We start from the raw sequence: 17,749 nt of genomic DNA, 5'->3' as shown, positions 1-17,749 counted from the left end.
TAATAATCGAAATGGAAATTGAAAATTTTTCGTATAGACGGATATAATAATCCGTCTATACGAAAATTTTCAATTTTAGGTGAAAATGTTACTGGACATTGATTGTAGAGATTTTCATGCTCAATCTATTCCACTCGAATTTTTTTTGTTGTTGGTTATCCATCTTGTTTCCACTATTATTATCACTATTAACTTTTATAAAACTTTAAAGTGAAAAAGCACTCACATGGCGACGTCCGTTTCGTGCTGGTATCGCACATTTTCAATCCAAACAGGAACTGAAGTGTTTAAGGTTATGATGGTGAAATTTGGTGGTGGTGGTGGTGAGTGGAGGTGGGGGTGGGTATATTTCACCATCATAACCTTAAACACTTCAGTTCCTGTTTGGCTTGAAAATGTGCGATACCAGCACGAAACGGACGTCGCCACATCAAATAATGTGAGTGCTTTTTCACTTTAAAGTTTTATAAAAGTTAATAGCGAATTTTTTTGTTCAAATTGTATCTGAAGCCTGATAATTGTGAATCTAGAATGACTTGTGGCAGTTGATTTCCAATTACTATTGTAGATATAAATTTGATCAAAATCGTTGGAGCCGTTTTCGATAAAATCGCGAAAAACCCTGTTTTTGACAAAATTTTTGCCATTCTAGTCGCTCCTTATAGTCGGATCCTTATAGTGTAAGGACCTTAAGTTCCAAATTTCAAGTCATTCCGTTGATTGGGAGATGAGATATCGTGTACACAGACGCACATACACTCATACACACACACACACACACACACACACACACACACAACACACACACACACACACACACACACACACACACACACACACACACACACACACATACACATACAGACCAATATCCAAAAACAACTTTTTTGGACTCAGGGGACCTTGAAACGTATAGAATTTTGGAAATTAGGGAACCTTAATTTTTTTCGGAAAGCAATTTTTTCCTTACCTATGGTAATAGGACAAGGAAAGTAAAATCAATAATAAAACCACCCAACTACTAGGTACTAGGCGGCAGTGAGGTGAACTCAAGTGAGGCGAACATGTTTGTGGGTCTAAAATTCGACAAGAATGATTGAATCATCCCCTCCTACCGCTTTGCAATGTCTTATGATATGTGATCGAAGACTGAAAAAATAACCCTTGTATTTCTGTGAGTATTACAGTCATACTCAAACACAATTGTAAACTAGTAGTTCTGTGAACAGTAGACCTCGCGCTCAGTAAGTTAGATTGACCTGTTGCTATGTTTTCTCAAAAATTAATAAATAATTTATCAATTTGAAATGTCTAGAAAAAGCCTGAATAAACATAGAGCTTTCTGTCCTATCGTACCGTGACGTGTCGTCCCGGAATGTGAGTGTGAGCGCTGTCAGGTCTGGCTGCAACTGTCTACAACGTTCATGGAAAGATACATTTTCAAGATGTTCGATGTTTTTGAACGGGTAGTATTATAGTCCACTAGACAGCTGATTTATGATGAATAATTCTATAGTCTGATTTTTACGGTAATATTGGCGTAGAAGGAGGTTCCTTTTTCCTTTTACATTATCCTTGACATGCAACATTTCCAAAAACCTTGTATATACGTTGACGCGCAATTTGAAAAGGAACATACCTGTCAAATTTCATGAAAAATCTATTACCGCGTTTCGCCGTAAATGCGCAACATATAAACATTTAAACATAAAGAGAAATGCCAAACCGTCGACTTGAATTTTAGACCTCACTTCGCTCGGTCAACAATGAGCTCAACATCATGAATCAATCAAACCATGTACCAGAGAAACTCAATACTGCACCTGAATATTACAGTCATACTCAAACACAATTGTAAATAATTGTTCACATTTTGGTTTCGAGAGATCATTACACAATTTCCACGAGTAGTAGATGCCAGATTATGTGAGTGGAAAGCAGTGTAAAAGTTCTTCTGAGGATTTCATCACACTTTATGTGTGTTCCAGAAGCGCAATAGAGCCTTGAGAGTGTTGAGGTTATATTTTTGTTGCATTTTTCTTGCAGGCATTAAAGCTTTCAACGAGCGTTACTAGAGGGCGGTAGATGGAGGGGGGAGATGTAAGGGGTTTTAAAGCATCTCTCCTAAGAAAATGTATCATCTGTCTATTTTGTTTATATTCTCTGACGGCATTCTTACGACTCTCTTCTATTTTATATTTTTCTTTTTCTCCCTCTTTTTATTCATGTATTTTCCTCTCTCTTCTTGTTCTCTTCTTCTTTTTTTCCTTTTTCCTCTTCTTCGTCTTCTTCTGCTCCACCATTTTCTTCCTTGCAACGTAACCTCGTTACACCCTCATCTTTGTGCCACGTTATGACAGTTTCTTGTCTTCATGTTGTTTATGACGCGAAATTGCCGAATAAAAGCGTTCGTAAAGTGTTTTCTCTGTTGAAAAATTCACAGCTTGCATGTTGTGTCTAGCTCTAGCCCGGTGCACACACGCTGTTTGTGAGATTTCTCCAGAAATGTTTATGGCACCTTTGACACGTGGGTATTTTAATGAAAAGGAAAAGAAAGATACTTTAAATTATTTATTCGAAAATTTGTAGGTGTTTTTGTGATGTTTGGGCACTGTTCATGGCCATTCTATAGTTCTTGTAGAATATAGTTACACTAGCACCAGATTGGTTATTGATTTTTATTCATTTATTCTTCTAGAATATGATTACACTAGGACTAGATTGGTTATTGATCTAATATTCACTTTCATTAACGAAAATCGCTATTAAATGCTGTAAATCTCCCCGAAGACTTCTTCTGCAAATAAAGAATTTTCAATATTTGATAATTATGTTGATTTCTATTATAGTTGAAAGTCAATTTCACTATAGACATATCAATGGCACATTTAACCTGGCACATTTGCTGAAATATACAAATTTGATTCAATTCAATAAGTTAACTGTTAAGATATTGATCTCTATTATAGTTCAAAGTAAATTCCACTAAAGACGTATCAAATTGATAACTCAGCACATTTGCTCAAATATACATATCAAATTCAATCCAAGACATATCAAACACCGATTCTAATAAGCTATTAATCCCCGCAGTATTGTTGAACAAAGTAATTGGACCACCCGCCGTAGGGCTTTGAGGTTGTGGTAGTTTTCCTACAGAGATGTGTTACAATGAAAGGAAATAATAGAGAGCTTTCGAGTTTGAACTCTATTGGAGTGCCATGTCGTTATTGGGGACTCGATAGCTACAAAGGCCGAGTGAAGAGGAAGTAATTTTACTGTTTTCCTCTGAGGGCTGGTCTCTATACTGCTTTGAATGTGCAGAGCAAAACCTCTTTGTTAGCGTACTCTAGTAACCTGGTTCAATGCAATGTGTTTTCCAATCTCAACCGGTAGTAATGATCTCTATTTCCAAATATTTCAATGTTTACCAATTTTTGAATTACAGTTTGGTGCAATCTTTTCATTCTTTCCGGTTTTCAATCTAATTAAATTCTAAATTGTATATTTGTAGACTCAAAATTTGATTGAAAGTAGATAAGAGCAAAATATCTGCATAACGTCAATATTTTGCATTTCAAGTGTTTAGAAAGATTGATATCGTTATTCAATTTGGTTTCCAATCTCAATTCAGAATTAAATTTATTGTTTTTGTTAGTATTGCTCACTATATTGGACAGAAATTTTATAAAGTGGAAAACATAACCTTCTTCCCTGACTAGTATATTAATAAAAATTTGGGGAAGGAACAGTTTTGGGCTGAGCCTGTTGGTCCTCCCCCAATTATTTTAATGGATAATAATTGTGTATCTTGAACTTATAAAAAATAATGATAACATAACCACCTACATTTTATTGATGGAAAAAGACTAAGAAGTTGTCAAAAACCACAGACTTAATGATATTTGGAAATTTCCAAGCCTATTGATACTTTCCAAGTATCAATAAATCTGTGGTTTTTGACAATTTCTTAGTCTAAAAACCTAAGAAATTGTTAAAAACCACAGACTTATTGATACTTGGAAATTTCCAAGCCTATTGATACTTTCCAAGTATCAATAAATCTGTGGTTTTTGACAATTTCTTAGTCTAAAAACCTAAGAAATTGTTAAAAACCACAGACTTATTGATACTTGGAAATTTCCAAGCCTATTGATACTTTCCAAGTATCAATAAATCTGTGGTTTTTGACAATTTCTTAGTCTAAAAACCTAAGAAATTGTCAAAAACCACAGACTTATTGATACTTGGAAATTTCCAAGCCTATTGATACTTTCCAAGTATCAATAAATCTGTGGTTTTTGACAATTTCTTAGTCTTTTTCATTCAATGTGAATAATTACCACAATATCAACTTCTCAACTACACAAAAGCCTACACTTTAGACATCCTTGTATCAAAGTTCTGAAAAGGAACGGTTTTGGGCTATGCATGTTGGTCCTTTTCTGATCATGTAGTTGATTTGTGTATTATGAAATGTGGATAAATAAATTTAATACATCTCTATTCCGACACAAATTCAGTACTTTTTTATAGTTCTACGTCCTGCGGTTTCTTCACATCCTCCTCAGATATGAGGTAATACATTTCAATCAGTAATACAATTAGATCTATTTATTAATTAGTGGCGTTGGTTGGAGGCGTATATCTTGATTAAAGAATTTAAGAAGGTGGTTTAGATTGTCCTACTCCGATTCATTCAGAGCACTTATCAACAAAATAATCATTACCAGATTGATTGCCAACATTCCTTAATCGATAGGCTCTGAAAGAAGAAGAATTTCTCGCTATGAACAATTTACAATCAGTGATTATATAGATAGCACCTTGAGAAATAGTTGACTATTTGAGTGAAATGTATTTCAATCTCACGATTAGAAATGAACTCTATCTCCACATAAATTTCATGAATCTACTACGATTTGTTTTTATCCAAATCCTTCTTGCTTAACAGTTTCGATTTGAGTAGGATTCGATTTGTTCCCCATTCAGAAAAAAATTGTTTCTTACAAATTGAAATGATCTCCATCTATTTCGATGCATAATTGTTATATTTTTGAGCCATAGCATATTTGATAAATTTGGCTAATGACTAAATATCTTGGTTTTGTTTTTCCTTGTAATATTGTACTGTTGTTTATGAGAAACAATAAATTTTATTCTATTCTATATTCCAGTACTTTTATGGTTTCACAACCTTGACAACCTTGTGTCGACTGTGTTGTGGAGTTGACCATTTTAGACTATAATGATCTTTTAAGAGAAGGTTGCAACTCCGTACAATTTGCAACGCTGATATTTCGTCCTTGATCAATTTGATTGTTCAGAGTACTTTATCAGTAATAATTATTTGAAATGGGACAATTACAATGGAACATTTCAGTCACACAAAGAACAATATTGAGATAATAATTTGATTGTATGGTATGAGATGTTGTGGTATTTCTCCATAATTGAAAGATTAAGACGTTTATGTTGTCAATATATTTACCATATTTTATCCAAATTACCTATATTTATCCAAAAATTAATTCATATTGAAGAACTAGGTTTTATGGTAACACCTACCTATAGAATGGTAATATGAATTACCTACCTATGGTTCTGTAATATGAGATTATTTTTGAAAAAATATTATGGTATTGAAAATATCAACGTCTTATTCTTTCAACAATATTGAGTAGAGAAATGGAAGGGAGAGAAATAGAAGAAGGGAAACTTAATATTGATATATTATGAATTGAATTAGTTTTTTAAAGTTGAAAGAAAATTGGAATGGAGCGTTCCAGTCAAAGCACTAACAATGTGAAGATATAAAAAGAGTATTTGAAATATAAAAACTTCTAGTACCCTTTGACCTATTACCTATGGTCGAAACTAGTCAAAATATTTTAAAGCTTTTAATGAAAGGGTACTAAAATTTTTTATGTGAATCAAGTAGCCCATATAAATTAAGTGATTTCATTTGAAGCAAATGTCATCTTACATGAAGTAAGTCTTCATCAACTTATCCCTCACTCGAAAAAGAAGAATTCTACTGTCCAAGAGCAAGGCCTACAAGCGCAGTCATCCTGATATCAAGTATGTGTGGGCGGATCGAGCTGGCCGCATCAAGATAATGAAGGTGAGCGGTGAGACCAGAGTGATACAGTGTGAGTCTGACTTGGACGATAATAATTAATAACTATTTCGTTTTTTTCTCATGGCCTCTTACACATTTTTAAAGTAAATGAACTCTTCAACGGCTTTTTTATAAGACTTCAAATTATTATTTGTTTCTTATTAATCCATAGAGTTAATAGAAAATATGAACAGAGTCACATTTATTTTATAGTACCGTATATCATTGAAAGATTTTAAATAAATGCGAGTTCAGCTAGGTATTGGCTAATGCTAGTTCCACTTAAATCATGGAATACGGAAAATAGGTCTTAATAAGTAATGCCGGTGAGTGTAGGGCAAAGGAAAAAAGGAAAAACTTTTCCTGTTATCTATTAGCGACTAAAAAATTTTTTTTTCGTTTTAAATTTAAATTATAATTTTTTTTTTCTTTTCTTTTTCGTACTGATTGTTACTGATCAAGTTATTTTTATGTCAAGGATAGAGGATTTGTATGCGTTACTGGATGATTATAATGGAGAGACAAATGAGATAGAGGATTACCTGAATTATTCAATTGAAACTCATTCTACTTTTTTCAATTTCTTTAATTTGTTTGCATCTAATATCAGAAGCTTGAATAGAAACCACAATGAACTTTGCTACATACTTGATAACATGAAAACAAAATTTAATGTTCTTATCTTATCAGAAACTTGGATAACGCAAGAAATGCCTTTTAGCTGTAGCATGGATGGCTACAAAGCAATAAATAAACCTGGTTCCTTGAATAAATGTGATGGAATTTGTATTTATGTTAGAGAAGATATCTCATTTCAAGTCATTGATTGTGAAATAGATGAATCAAATTGTTTAGGTCTGGATTTAAAAATAGATAACACGTTGTTACGTATAGTTGGAATTTATAGATCACCTAATAGTAACGTAAATGATTTCTTAATTAGCTTGGAAGAGTTTGTGAAAAATATTCCTCACTGCATAGATGTATGTATAGCAGGAGATATAAACATAGACATTAATAAAGAAAATAAATTTGTTCAAGACTATTTGAGTATATTAAATGGTAACGGATTTGAGATGATCATAAATGGTAGTACCAGGGGACAGAGTTGTTTGGATCACATATTTTTTAAAAGAGTTAACAATAAATTTCGACGTAATATTGGTAATATACTTAAGACTACAATTACAGATCATTTCTCTGTTTCAATTCATTTGGGATACAATAATGCAATAAAGTCTAATAAAAAAGAGAATGAGAAAATTATAACCAAAAAAATAGACTACAAGATCTTAATGTACAACTTTTAAATGAAAACTGGTCTTGGTTATACAATAGTCGATTTGTTGATGATTTGAACATCGACGAACTTACTGATAGTTTTGTGTCAAAATTATTTCATTACATAGAATCCTCATCTACAGAAAAACACATCTCTCGTAAAAAGAAACCTCTGAAACCATGGATAATACCTGGTCTTATTAATTCAATTTTAAAAAGAGACATAATTTATAAAAAATTAAAAAAAGATCCATCAAATCTCACATTAAAGGAAGAGTTTAAAAGGTACAGAAACACATTAAACATGGCATTGGAAACAGCTAAAACAAACTACTACAAAAATAAAATATCTGAATGTGGTAGTGATAAAAAAAAAACTCTGGAAACTCATAAACCAGGCGATAGATATTGATAAAGATAATAACAAGGAATTAAAATTGACGCTGCTAGTCTAAATAATTATTTTGCAACAGTAGGTAGAACGAATGCTCAACTCATAACATGCAATTCCAGTTTAAAACATTATGAGATTGATGAAAATCACAGACCACCTGTGCACTCTTTTTTCCTGAAACCAATTACCTCTTGCGAAGTTGAAATTATGATAAAGCAACTAAAAAGCAACTCTAGTACTGGAGAAGATAACATCAGTAGTTTAACACTGAAAAACATAGCTCATCTTATTTCTAAACCAATATCATTTATTTTTAATATGTGCTTCGTCACAGGAATATTTCCAAGGAAATTTAAAATAGCCATAATTAAACCACTATTTAAACAAGGTGATGCCTGTGTACCTAGTAATTACAGACCAATAAGTCTATTAAGTAATCTCGCAAAAATCCTGGAAAAATTGATAAAAGTTCGTTTATTGGATTATTTAAATGTACATAATATTATCAATAAATTCCAATTCGGATTTCAGGCAAAGAAAAGTACAGAAGACGCATTAATACAATTTACAAATTACATAACAGAAAAACTTAATGATGGTAAGAAAGTCATGGCAGTCTTCTTAGATTTGGCAAAATCTTTTGGCAAAAGATTTGACACTGTGCCACATGATAGTCTTCTGGATAAACTAGCTAAATATGGAATAAGAGGTTTGCCTCTAAAGTTATTCATGAGCTATCTCTGTGACCGATCACAGATGTTAACTCTTGGGAAACAGTCAAGTAAAAAAGAATTAAGTAATTATGGCCTACCTCAAGGTACAGTTTTGTCGCCCATACTTTTTTTGTTGTATGTGAACGAAATGTTGAATATCAAATTGAAAAACGGTAAAGTATATTCATTTGCTGATGACACTGCAGTCATTTTTTCAGATGACAGTTGGCAGAAAGCATTTTTGAATTCAGAACATGATATGTTTTTAATAAAGAATTGGCTTGACCAACATACACTTAGTCTGAATCTTAGTAAGTCTAAATATATAACTTTTTCAGCAAATGCAGTTGGCAAACCTCCCACATTTTTAAAATTAAAACTTCATACTAAATGTGATCAGATAGTCACTGGAGTTCATAGTCTTACAATGCTTCCTGATTGCGGCTGTCCTACCTTTGAAAATGTAGTATCCATAAAATATTTGGGTGTTATTGTTGATGAAAGCTTCAGATGGAATCATCACATAAATTTTATCAATAAAAAATTAAAATTCATTAACTATAAGTTTTATAAAATCAATAGAATATTGGATAGAGAGCAAATAAAAACAGTCTATTATGCTTTAGTTGAGTCCATTTTAAGATATGGGATTGCAATATGGGGAGGAACTTATGACACACACCTGAATAATCTATTTATAATACAAAAGGCTGTAATTGAAACCATAATTCGCAAACCCAGAGACTATCCCACCCAGCAAGTCTTCAGGGATTTCCATGTTATGACCTTAAGACAAATATATCTGAAAATATTAATAAAATACATAAATAATTATAAAGATAACTTTGAAGAGGCTGATAGGCCGACTTACTCACTCAGACCAAATAGTACAAGAAAATTCAAAATTTTTCATAGTAGTCTAAGTTTGTTGTGTAGACAGCTTATGCACATTAGTACAAAATTCATCAATTTAGTACCGCCTTTATTTCTGACACATCATAAAGGGAATGGTCTAAACGAATGGATTTGTATGAATTTTTTTCATGAATTGAGTTTCATTTGAATTGACATTTTCATTGAATAGCCTAGCAAGTTCATAATCATCTTGATCTCTTCTTTCTCTTGTATTTTTCTCTCATTCATGTTCTCCTTTCTTATTTTCATTTATTTTTTTTCTGCTCCGGTTTGTTTCATTTGTATAAATTAGATCAACTAAATCAATAACTATATTATTAGGGTTAGAATAAAGACTCCCACCAGCGAGCAAGTTTTACTTTTGCTGGTGGTGCCATGGCGAATATTGTTTTGTTAAGGAAAAAATGTATTCTTATTCATAATGATCACTTGTTAAGAAATTTTAACGAAATTGTATTTTGTTTTTTTATGGCAATAAAAATTTGATTTGATTTGAAAAATTTTTGTAAGGCAATAAAATTTGATTCGATTTGAACATTCTAATCCAAGAATAAACCAAAAATGAAGAAGGACAATGGTAGGAATATTTGGACAATAGTAAAAGAGACAAAATAGGAGAAGAACGAAGGAAATTGTAATAGAGAATTTAAGTAAAATAAGGAACAAAATGAAGATAAGGAACGAGAAACGGAAAGGTTAAAACGGAGTTGAAATGGAATAGCAATAGCCGACTGAAATGTAGCAGCGGAGGGAACTCAATTTCGCTTTCAGGGGAGTGAATTCAGAGTCATGATGAAGATGCCATAGCAATCTCATTAACAGAATGGCTCCTTTTTGGAGCCCCCTGTCACTTAACACCCCCGTTTGTTACCCCCAGGCACCCCTTCTCAGGTACCCCCCAAAGGTCACCCCTCAAGTAGTGTTCCTTCCCTCACCATAACGGACCTCTTCTTCACTAACCGTCTTCTTCACCCCTGAAGGTATCATCTCTGTCTTTCTCCCCTTTCTTCTCTCTTCTTAGGTTTCCCCATCTTTTCTGTCTCTTTTCTCTCTTCTCACTCTCTTATTTTCCTTCCTTTTTCATTCTTCTCTCACTATTATTTTTTATTTATCTATTGAATAAAGCAGAAAATACAATGTGCAAAGAACATGAAGTCACAATATGATAAATTTTTAGAAATCATAAAAAAAATGAAAATATGAGAATATTTATTTTAAATTTCAACACAGCCTTTATCCTATTATATTTAGGGAGCAATTTCTGTATATCTGTTTATATTTTTATATCTGGTCATTTATGTTCAACGGATCTCGAAAACGGCTCTAACGATTTTCACGATATTTGGAACATAGTAGGTTTATAATTTAGAAATTCGATTGCACTAGGTCTCATTATTGGGAAAACTCGTTGAACGACATCAAAAGGATAATTCATCCTTGGCTGAAACAGCTGAGACTTTCGTCGTCTGTGGATGGTAAAAAGTGAGCGAGTGATTCTGTGGAAAATCAAAATATCGCATCCCCGAAATTCAGAAGCTGACGTATAGCCAGCTGTAAAATATAAACACGTTTATTTTGGAGAATTGTGTTCTGTTTATTAATAAAATATATAAAAATAACGAGCGAAGCTCCGTGGCCCGATATTTTTCTTTCAATCGCTCATCGTGACTTTAAATTTGAAATTTAATATTTCTTCAACACTCACCTCTTTCTTTCTCAAATCTCACAATTTCTCTCTGGAATATCTCTCTCACCGTATTTTGCTTACTATTTCTCCGTTTTCCCAACTCCATGAATAGTCGAATATTGAGACGTAATGCGACGTGATACGACGTGACTCGAGTCTGCTAGATAAGGTCTTTCTAGATCCTATGATTTACAATGTCATACTGTGTACTGTGTATTAAAATAGAATAATGTGAACATTGTATTATGTAAATTATTCCCACATTCCGACGGAGCTAGGAATTGTGAACATTATGATCATGATAGTAACTCATCCAGCAGACAAAGGTCACGTCCTGTCCTGAGGCTTCGCGTCTCAATTTATAATGTATCTTGAGGTGTGTACAGACTTATTCGCTACAGACACGCACATTTCATTTTCTATCAGCTGACGCTATGATTATTATAATCGTATCCTACTGTTTCTGTAAAAATACTGATATAATAAGACTGGCATTAGCTGATGAATTGCGCGTGTTTGTGGCGCACAAGTCTGTACACACCATAAGATAAGTATGTGACACACACAAGTATCTCCCAATTTCTCTCTATCACTCTCTCTCTCTTCTAAACTATCTTACAATCTTTCTGTCTTTATCTCGCTTTTCCTCTCTCTCTCTCTCTCTCTCTCTCTCTCTCTCTCTCTCTCTCTCTCTCTCTCTCTCTCTCTCTCTCTCTGTCACACTCTCTCTCTCTCTTTTAATATTCTTTCCGAAGAATGGACATTCATATGTCCAAAGCTCCGTTAATTTATGTCGATGCATAACAATCTAATTATCTTTTGTTATTATACGTATTACAAATTGCTTTTTCATATCATATACAGTTCGATAATTATTTTCTTAGTCTATATTATGTAAATTCATCTATAATTTTGCTGTATTGTAAGCTATTGTATATAAGTGTATAAGCCAGTATATATTGTACTAAATCAATCAATCAATCAATCTCTCTCTCTGAAGTTTTGAAGGGGAGGGTATCCTCGAGAGAATAGACTTCTCTGAGAATGGACTTCTTAAGGTCCAAACCTCACCGTTTCATGTGAAAACATTACAGTAGTACCCAACTTTCGCATAGTTCATCATTTTTCTTGCTCAATAATATTGTAGAACTCTTTAGTTTATGATGATTCACCATGTCATTTTACCGCTACTGGTATTTATTTTTAACGCTAGAACGAAAGTTGAATTTCACACATGAATAAAGGAATCTGAATCTGAATCTCTCTCTTCCAAACTATCTTACAATCTTTCTGTCTACATCTCTCTTTCCCTGTATCTCACTCTTCCCTTCTTACTCTCCTACCTCAATCAAATTGTGATAACACAATGACAATTGTGTGAGGCCAAATACGCGCCTATCCAATGTACACAGCTCCAGCACAAATGCGTTTATAAAGCAAGTGGAGGCTCAGCGAGGCCGAGGATCATCCGCTGCGACAATAATTGAAATTAAGATGAGACTCGAATGAGAGTCGCTCTACTATTGACTTCAACCTTTGCTGCCACGACAAGTGTATGGAGTGAGAGGAGCCGAGAATGGAAGAGAAACAATCGAGGGTGAGGTAGAATACAGGGATCGATGAGTACAGGAGGATAAAGAATGGAATGGAGGAATTGATGAAAATGGAAGGGAAAGTAAGTGTATGGAATGAAAGGAGCAGAGAATGAGAGAGAAAAGACAATCCAGGATAGGGTGGAATAAGAGAATTAATGGGAACGGAAGGAGGAAGAATGGAATGGAGGAATTGATGAAAATGAAAGGGAATACAATCCAGGGTGAGGTGGAGTACGAGAGTTCTCTTTTAATTCAATTTAAGTCAATTAATGGGAACGGAAGGAGAAAGAATGGAATGGAGGAATAGATGGAAATGAAAGGGAATACAATCCATGATAGGGTAGAATATAGGAATGGAGGAGGAATAATGGAATGGAGGAATCTATAATAAGAGGAAAAACAATCCAGGATGAGGTGGAGTAGGAGAGTTCATGAGAACGGAAGGAGGAAGAATGGAATGGAGGAATTGATGAAAATGAAAGAGAATACAATCAAGGATAGGGTAGAATGTGGGAATCGATGGGTACAGGAGAATAAAAATGATGGAATGGAGGAATCTTTAATGATAGGGGGAACAATCCAGGATGAGTTGGAATAGGAGAGTTCATGAGAACGGAAGGAGGAAGAAAGGAATGGAGGAATTGATGGAAATGAAAGGGAATACAATCCAGGATAGGGTAGAATGTGGGAATCGATGAGTACAGGAGGATAAATGACGGAATGGAGGAATCAATAATGATAGGGGAAACAATCCAGGATGGGGTGGAATAGGAACTCTCGTTCATGAGAACGGAAGGAGGAAGAATGGAATGGAGGAATTGATGAAAATGAAAGGGAAAACAATCCAGGATGAGGTGGAATAGGAGAAGTAATGGGAACGGAAGGAGAAAGAATGGAATGGAGGAATTGATGAAAATGAGAGTGAATACAATCCAGGGTGAGGTAGAATTTAGGAATCAATGGAACAGGTGGAGAAAGAATGAAATGGAGGAATCTATAATGAAAGGGAAAACATTTAAGGGTTAGGTAGAATGGGGGAATAGATGAGTACAGGAAGAGTGAAACAATAGAAATGCAAAGCTGTGGAGCAATCGAATGGAAGAATTGATGAGAACAAATGGAGAAACAATTCAGGAGAACGATGGAATGAAGGAATTGATAAGAACGGATGGAGAAACAATTCAGGAGAACGTTGGAATAGAGGAATTGATGAGAACGAACAGGTAAAGCAATAAGGAGGAAGGTGAAATAAAGGAATCAATGAGAATGAAAAGAGAAACAATTTAGGAGAACGATGGAATGAAGAAATTGATGGAATTGGAAGTGAAAATGAGGTGAAGGTGGAATTGGAGAAAACGAAAGGGAAACGATCCCGAAGGCAGAGTAAATTGATGAAAAGCAAAGGAGCAGTCAAGAATGCTAGAAGACGTAGGGCTGAATAGAATTAGATGGTTAGAATGAGGTTGCAGGGGGATATTATTTATATATTATTTATTATTTTAGTTACAAGTGAATAAAAATGAGAAGGGAGAAACGAAGTGGGAGACAAATAAATAACAAAGAGATAGGCATAGAGGAAAGCAAAGAGAAAGGTGAATGGAGAGGCAGAGAGAGAAATTTGAAGAGAAAGGCAGAGAGAAAGAGCAGGGAGAAAGGCAAAGAGAAAGGCGAGAGAAAAAGCGAAGATAAAGGCATAAAAGACAGGAAAACTGACAGGTGGAGTAAAAGGCAGAGAGAAAGACAGAGAGAAAGGCAAAGAAAGAGGAAGGCAAAGATGTAGGCAAAGATAAAAGGCAGGAAAGACAGGTGAAGTAAAAGGCAAAGAGGAACGCAGAGAGAAAGGAGAAGAGAAAGGCAAAGAGGAAGGCAGAGAGAAGGGCGAAGATGAAGGCAGAGAGAAGGGCAAAGATGAAGGCAGAGAGAAAAGCAAAGAGGAAGGCAGAGAGAAAGGCAAAGATGAAGGCAAAGAGAAAGGCAAAGAGAAAGGTGAAGAGAGAGGCAAAGAGAAAGGCAAAGAGAAAGGCAAAGAGAAAGGCAAAAAGAAAGGCAAAGAGAAAGGCAAAGAGGAAAGCAAAGAGAAAAGCAAGGAGGAAGGCAAAGAGTAAGGCAAAGATAAAGGCAAAGATAAAGGCAAAGAAAAAGGCGAAGAAAAGCGAAAGATACTAGAAAATAGAAAGGCAGAGAGTAAGACAGAGAATGATACAAAAATAAAGGCAAAGAGAAAAAGTGGGAGAAAGGCAGATAGTTCAAGAGAGTCGAGCTAAGTAAGAATGGAGGTGAAGAGACAATAGAATGAATCAAAGACAGATTCACTAGAATCACCTGCGTTGTACTCTGTATAGCCTCAAACGAAACCTACATTGTACTTTGTATAGCCTCAAAGGAAATCGACATTGTTACTAGCTCTTACTGAGAGTTAATTCCAGACCATTGAATAACCCCAGATAAGACAACGCCTAAAACCTTAGCACAATGTTACGATGATTGTGTTTAACTGTTGTAGTGATGTGATTTGTTTCAATAAAGCTGAATCAAGTTGAGCAGAATCAAGTTTAATAGGACTCTCAGTTGAGATGTATCATGAACTTTTGTTATAAATCTTACAGATTTATTGAATCCTCGGAAGGATATTTGACATTGTTAGGATATTTATTCATTAATTTATACAATAAGTATATTATCAAAATGATAGGGAGAGGAAATAAGGTAACCTTGTGCTATTCCTCTCCCAAATTCAGATAACACATAGTCCGAGGTAGGTTAAGTCTTGTAGTTCTTCAATTCACAAAATTTTCAGGCCTCAAGTATTTTCACAAATCAGATTTTCAAATTTAGATGCTTTGAAATGTTATTTTGTGGAACATTTCTAACGTTATCTCTGTTATTGCATAGAAAAGGACAGGATAGCTGAGATGATTAAGGCGTTTTACCCGTCAATCTGCTGGCGCTACCTGGTCGTGGGTTCGAATCCCGCCGGTGGGCAAGGACGTTTGATAATTTATCATCAAAAAGTCACCCTTTCACTTACGATTATTCATGCACTAAGCTCAGAAAATAAGCTCATGCATCTGCCACAGTAAAAAATCAAGCATACGATGTTACTGTGGGTAGATGACACAAGCTGATAAGTCATGATTTGTAAACCTTTCAGGAGAGCAATTTGAAAGTTTGGCATAGCTGCAAAAATTATCTATCATATTTTTTCTTACCCATTTTACACCAATATAATCAGCTGATCTTTGACTATTTAAATATGAAATATCAAGGAATAAAACATTTATTTAAATCAACTATTGAGAATTTTTGCAAGTGATGTCAGAGATATCATGTTTTGCCATCTGCCAAATGTTTCAAATCACAATGTAAAAGTATAGGAAATATCTTAAAAATTGATTATTTAGAAATTTGAATATATTGTTTAACAATTAATTGATATTATTTACAAGTATTAATCAAGTTAACCAAACTTGAACTGTTTGCAAAGTTGTATGGGTTATGTAGTTCTCAATGTAGGTTATTAATTTTTAGATTTTATAATAGCCTACCAGTACATACACTTATCAAATTTTGCCATCTTTTTATAATTGGATTGTAATACAGACCGGTAGAAGAGTATGAGATATATGTACTTATCAATATTTGTCAACTTAGGGATTGGAAAAAATGCTCTATCAGGCTTGAGCAAGGCCTATATCTCAGCTATTTACAGAGATACAACATATTTAGTTATACCATCTTATAGATCTAATTTTTCTGAACACGAACCATATGCACAACTCAATATGGTCAAAAATGTGACTTATCAACTTGTGTCATCTACCCACAGGCCGTTATTTCGGTATGTGCTTATTCTGTGATTTTGATTTTTGAAACATAATAAAACTAAATCTGGAAAAATGAGATTTCCCACTATAAATATAATACAGTGCAATATAATGATTGTTCAGATTGTCTACCACTGTCTTACACGTTAATACTCAATCAATACTCATTCTCATTTATTTATTTATCACATTGTGTACAAATACTTGAAATGAGGAAAGGCACAACAGGATCATGCCCAAAACTGTCTCATTTCCAAAATTGATACTATACTGTCCAAATCAAAATGTTGGTTATGTCACTTTCACTTTTCAAAATACAGTTCACGCTCTTCAATACTCAGATAAACGAGTAAATTTTTGAATCAAATAGATACTATTAGAGTCTAAAATAAAAAAATCTAGAACAGTTGTAACTTGGTAGTTATTCAAATGTCTAAATTTTGAATGAAACTAGAAATTTTTGAGCGAAAAGTTTTTTTTTAGTCAATATTTATTCAAAATTTATTTGATACTTATTCAATACAGTATTCATCAAAAACTTATTTAATACTAAATAATGATTATTGTTCAATACTTAATCAATACTATGATCAATGATGAATAGTTAGTTTATTTAACGTATTTAATACTTCATGGAAGACACAAGTCCAGGAACTCTTAACAAAAAGCTAAAAGCTCAATAGGCTTAACAATATTCATTTCCACTTCTTTAATTCTCTCTAAACGCACGTACATTGGTATTTCCTAACAATACATATATTATAACAGCTAACCTTTTTTAAGGTTCTAGTCGCATGTAATTTTATCCAGTACTAGCCGTCAGGCTCGCTTCGCTCGCCTTATCCGTCTAGCCATGGGGCTCTGCCCCCTGGACCACCGTAAAAAAACAGGCTCGCTTCGCTCGCCATATCCGTCTAGCAAGGGGGCTCCGCCACCTGGACCGCCGTAAAAAATGAGATCAGCGGGCTCGCTTCGCTCGCCATATCAGGCGATATAATATTCCCAGGAATAGCTCTGATTGAAGTAGCAGTGCCCAATCAATTTTTCCGCGATAAATGCATTTCAATCTTCAACTTGGTGCCAACCTAACAAAGTCAACTCAACTTTATGCCAACCTGACAAAATTATTAATTTAGTTACCAGTTAACAACTGTTTCGAAGAGGTACTCTCTCTAGATTATAGTTCTATGGTAACATATGCTATGGACATTTTTCAATT

The 17,749-nt window shown here is 34.1% G+C and overlaps 1 protein-coding gene across 1 annotated transcript; it reads left to right on the top strand.

Moving 5' to 3' along the window:
• Nucleotides 1-6,441: 6,441 nt before the first annotated feature.
• On the top strand, nt 6,442-14,811 carry LOC120354103 (cyclic nucleotide-gated cation channel beta-1). Its single transcript, XM_039440359.1, has 3 exons — nt 6,442-6,447; nt 8,328-8,505; nt 14,513-14,811. Exons 1-3 carry the CDS (start codon nt 6,442-6,444, stop codon nt 14,809-14,811), a joined length of 483 nt encoding a protein of 160 aa, XP_039296293.1.
• Nucleotides 14,812-17,749: the final 2,938 nt, after the last annotated feature.

Source organism: Nilaparvata lugens, chromosome 13, assembly GCF_014356525.2.
Source record: "Nilaparvata lugens isolate BPH chromosome 13, ASM1435652v1, whole genome shotgun sequence".
Lineage (NCBI taxonomy): Eukaryota > Metazoa > Arthropoda > Insecta > Hemiptera > Delphacidae > Nilaparvata > Nilaparvata lugens.
This window is presented reverse-complemented; position numbering and strand designations above follow the sequence as displayed.